At 39.4% G+C, this 5,000-nt stretch overlaps 1 protein-coding gene across 1 annotated transcript in view; it reads right to left on the bottom strand.

Moving 5' to 3' along the window:
* Nucleotides 1–1,009: 1,009 nt before the first annotated feature.
* The window catches only part of LOC103397592 (TNF receptor-associated factor 2-like), a 13,509-nt gene continuing 9,518 nt past the window's right edge, over nt 1,010–5,000 (bottom strand). The window contains exons 5-7 of the mRNA XM_008335913.3: nt 4,823–4,931; nt 4,396–4,494; nt 1,010–3,326 (exon numbers count right to left, since the gene is read on the bottom strand). Of these exons, the coding sequence (XP_008334135.1) occupies nt 3,025–3,326; nt 4,396–4,494; nt 4,823–4,931 (510 nt within the window). The 3' untranslated portion in view covers nt 1,010–3,024. The remainder of the gene's footprint in view (nt 3,327–4,395; nt 4,495–4,822; nt 4,932–5,000) is intronic.

The following is a 5,000-nucleotide window of genomic DNA, read 5'->3' as shown; positions in this document are numbered from 1 at the left end:
AGCAAGGAATCAACATAGCTAAAGGTTCACCAAAATAAACAATGTTTTAACAAAACAAAATGTAATCTATATCTATATCTATAGCTGTATCTATATCTATAGCTGTATCTATATCTATAGCTGTATCTATATCTATAGCTGTATCTATATCTATATCTATATCTATAGCTGTATCTATATCTATAGCTGTATCTATATCTATCGCTGTATCTATATCTATATCTATATATGGTAGTTTGGCTAACCAGACACATTTGAGTCAAAGATCTTTCCAAATCTTTTCAACATTCTTTGACTTTTTTTTCAACTTTCTTTTTAAAATAGCAAAAATACACAAAGACCTTTTTGATTTTTTTTTCCTATAGGTAGGAAACTTTGTTTGATTCCTAGCTCACGGTTCGGTCATGTCAAGTCCAGAACGAAATGACCAGTGACAGCCTCAGGAAATGAATGAGTTCTTGGTCGGAAGATATGAAAACGCTGCCTGCTGCTTCAGTAAATGAGGTTCTGCTTCTTCATACAAAAGATCTTTGTGAAATTCAATTCTGCAGAGTGTGTTCTCCTGAACCACAGAATCTGGAGAAAGAATCAGAGCGGATTTACCTCAGGCTGACAAAATAAAAAGCCTTGTGTCAAAATGTCTATGAATGCAGTCCATGTCAAAATTATCAAGCTACTCCAAAGGAGGAGTTTCAATTTTTTTATAATATATATCAGACATGGATAATTTACTTAATATTCTCAAATTAAAAAAACAACAGCGCTGCTGCTTCAGTTTCTTTTTCTGCTTCATTCTGAGCCTCATTTTTTCAGTCAGTTGTGTTTATTTTATATTTTAATTAAATTCCAAACTAGTTTTTGTTAAACCAGTCAAATGATGTCTATAACAGGGTTTAATGATGTCATTAGTGGAACCTACACACACTACACATAACAATGATATAAATGTAAGAAAAAAGACTATTACATACTTGTATACAAATATATGTTTATTTGTAATAAAATATGTTTATTTCAATTTAGGCAAAATCAGTTTCACCATCAATGTTCAAGTTTTTTATTTTTTATTTTTTGTATTTGGATAAACAATCAGTCGAATGCTGAAAGCTACATGGAATCTTTCACAGATCCAAAATAAAAAAATGAGAATCACATCATACAAAGAGTTGAACACACAGACTCACACACACACTTGTAAATCTATTTTTGTGAGGGCACCTACAATAAGTAATCTTATTAAAACCGACCGACCCTAATCCTCAAGTAACTCCTGGAAAATTGTACAGACTTACCATCATTGGCCCCGTCTCTTACAACTCAATGTTCACCCTTTCTTTTCTCTGAATAAACTCAGTATCACTCCACCTTTAACATTTAAAATCAAGGCCAAAACCGAGGACTTTGACTTTCATAACTAATTACAAAGGCACATTTATGAGCACATACGTTTAGATCATCCATCCTTGTTAGAAACATCTCACTATACACACTTTACCATGCCCTGGCTGTAACCCCTAACACCAGGATAAAACGACGCTGGTGTCCATAATACTATGTACACATATAGACACACTTATTCATTAAAGTGAGAAAACTGGCCTGTTCAACTCTTACCCTGTGTCAAACATTACCCTGAAAACCAAAGGCAATAAATCAATCAAATCTCTCAGTACCTCCATATAATCAAGTATTGAACACGGTGTGAATTAAAGAAACTCCATAAATAGAAGAAAAGCACCAAACCTCAACCAAACACTGTCCTTAATACCAATATTCTTGATGATCTGTCTCAACTAGAAGACCCTGGTTCCTAGAGAGACAGGTACATGTGTCTGCACATTCCTGGACATATTTTTATAAGGCAACTTAGTTTTTATTCTTGCCCTGACTCGATAAACGATCCTTAAAACCAAACAGAAAAATGGAGGCTTTTGATGCTTATTATTCCTCACAAAGACAGAAATACGAGAACACACCCATACCCACACACAGAGACACAAAATCAACCTTCACAATTGAAAATACTGCACTCAGAATTCATGGAATTCAAACAATAGTTCCACCCTCACGAATGATCACTGACGAAAAAAAGACTGGAAACTAGAGACTATCTATGTCAGTAAATGTACAAAGGGTTGTTTTGGGGTTTTTTTTAAGAAAATAAAAGTAAATTAATCTAAACTACAACCTGTGAGCAGAGCAAAGCCTCAGCGTGATACTAAACATGGAACAGTTATCAATGTAACTGGAAGAGTTAGTAAGTGTTTTCAAGCAGTGAAGGTTCGAGCGTCTACACTTCATCTACATCTCTCTGATCATCAGCTGCAAGGCTACTGACCTGATGGCTCAATAAAAAAAAAATCTGCATTTAACCACAGGAATCAGAACCAGAACACACGAACAGAACCAGGAACTATAGCCTGTTCCTGCTGCAGAAACCAGATACTAAATGGGATCAACCCAGTTTTTCACCTAAAATAATCCTGTCCCAGATCTAGGACCAATCATTCAGGAACAAGTTCCTGCTTATCTTTTTGGTTCAACGGAGTATTAAAGTTACCAGAAAAGAAACGACATTAGAATCATTTACATTATCTCACAAATTAATGTATAGAGTTGCTTTCACTGCAGAAGAAACTGCAGGCTGCTATAGCATGAGTAAATTCATTTCTTTGTTGCAATAGATGTCTGGAACTGGGGTCTAGAAAACTGGTTCCTGGATTTGATCAGTGAGCCGTATATCGAGATGGCAGATAAAGAAGCAACATTCTTCTGGTTTAAACTATAATGTCTACAAGCGTTTGTTGTTCAGCAGAACACATTGAGTCTATCTAGAACACTTACAGTGGTTTAAAAACAGACACTAGAGTTAGCAGCCAGAAAAAGGTAGCTTTTAAGGTAGTTTTGTTTTGAACTTTCAACAATCAAAAAACCCTCGAATGACCTTGAAGAACCTCGTCCAGTCAAGTTTCCACAAAAGTCTGGCGAGTAGCAACAAAAGGCAGGTTTGGACTTCCGTTTCGTCTATAGTCCTGTGAGGTCCACGATGGCCTTGATGAAGATGGTATCATCTCGTATGTAGGAGTTTTTAGAGTCCAGTTTTGAAAGAGGACAGAAGAGCGGGCAGCCACTGGCGATGTTCATGTCACTAACGGGTCTCTGGAAGGATGAGGAGGAGATGTCGGGTCTAAAGGCGTCAATGATGTGTTCTCTGTTGTTCTGGTCCAGCAGCATCAGGGTCACCTGGAAACAAGTGGGGTTAAAGTTCAACATTAACATAACCTCTGTAATATCAGTTACATTAAGAGTATTTACATAATATGAATTTTACATAACATTAGCCATATTTTTATGATGGTTTACATTGGGGTGCATAGCTTTGGTTTCATTACTTAACCTTAAACCTTATTTATTTATATAGCACCTTTCATAGATAAATCTATCTATGTATATTCTGAAATAAATGTGTACAATACACTACATTACTTTTATTTTTGTATTTTTATTTTATTTTTTATACTTTTATTGATTTTATTTCAAACTTTTATGTAAGTAGGTGTAGAATGTATCAATACCAACCCGATGGCGCCGTGGACGGTCGACATGATGTTTGGTACAGCACTCCTTTTACTGTTTTTGCGTTTTTCCCCCCGTTTGCTCTGGTTCCCAGAACTTTTACACCAGGGATTATCTTATAAACATCCGTGCAACTACTCCACTGGATTTATTCCCCGAGTTACTATTCTCTTCAACTGACATTTTGGATATTTTATTCAAAGGCGCCCTGGTCAACATCAAAGCAGCGATGCGTCGGAAGAGAGGGAAACGAGCCGATGTGCTCGTACGGCTGCGTCGCCACAGATTTTATACACCTCTCCCTGGCATATTCGAACAAGGGTGAGCTAGAACAACGACAAACCCTGGTTCACAGCAAAACACAGACGGAGGCTCAAGGAAGAGGCGTTCAGGCGTGGAGACAAAGAGAGTTACAAAGAGTCAATAAACAAGTTTAGCAGGGAGGTAAGGAAAGCTAAACAACAGTATTCTGAGAAACTTTAACACGAGTTCTCAGCTAATGACTCTGCCTCTGTTTGGAGAGGGCTCAGACAAATCACTACAGTCCTAAAGCCCCCCACCCCATTAACAACATGTGCCTTGCAAATGAGCTGAACGACCACTACTGTCGCTTTGAAAGTCAATTGGTCTGTCCTGACACCTTTCCCTGAACAGCCACGCCCACCCCACCCACTGCAGGAACTCCAACACCTTATCCAGCTCCCCCAGCTTACCCCCTCACCACAACTGGACCGACTCTTGCTAACAAAGAGCAAGACGTGAAAAGGCTTTTCAAAAAACAAAACCCCCGCAAAGCAGCCGAACCGGACCACATCTCACCTGCCACCCTGAAGCACTGTGCTGACCAGCTGTCCCCAATGTTCACAGACATTTTCAACACCTCACTGCCATCCTGCTTCAAATCCTCCACCATCATCCCTGTCCCCAAAAAGCAAAAGCCCTACAGACTAAGTGACTACAGACCTGTTGCCCTAACCTCTGTGGTCATGAAGTCATTTGAACGCCTTGTCCTGACACACCTGAAAGCCATCACTGATCCACTCCTGGACCCCCTGCAGTTTGCCTACAGAGCCAACAGGTTTGTAGACGATGCGGTCAACTTAGCCCTCCACTTCATCCTGCAGCATCTAGACCACACAGGAACCTACACCAGGATCCTGTTTGTAGATTTTAGCTCAGCCTTCAACACCATAATCCCAGCTTTCTTACAGAGTAAACTGCTCCAGCTCAGTGTACCGGACTCCACCTGTAGGTGGATCACTGAGTTCCTGACTGACAGGAGTCAGCATGTGAGGATGGGGAAGCACACCTCTGACTCCCTCTTCTCCTCTGCGCTTCTCCCTGTACACAAACACCTGCACTTCGAGCCATCAGAATGTCAAGTCCCTGAAGTTCACGGGTGACACCACCCTCATCGGACTCAT

Source organism: Cynoglossus semilaevis, chromosome Z (genome assembly GCF_000523025.1).
Source record: "Cynoglossus semilaevis isolate Cse_v1.0 chromosome Z, Cse_v1.0, whole genome shotgun sequence".
Classification (NCBI taxonomy): Eukaryota; Metazoa; Chordata; class Actinopteri; order Pleuronectiformes; family Cynoglossidae; genus Cynoglossus; species Cynoglossus semilaevis.
This window is presented reverse-complemented; position numbering and strand designations above follow the sequence as displayed.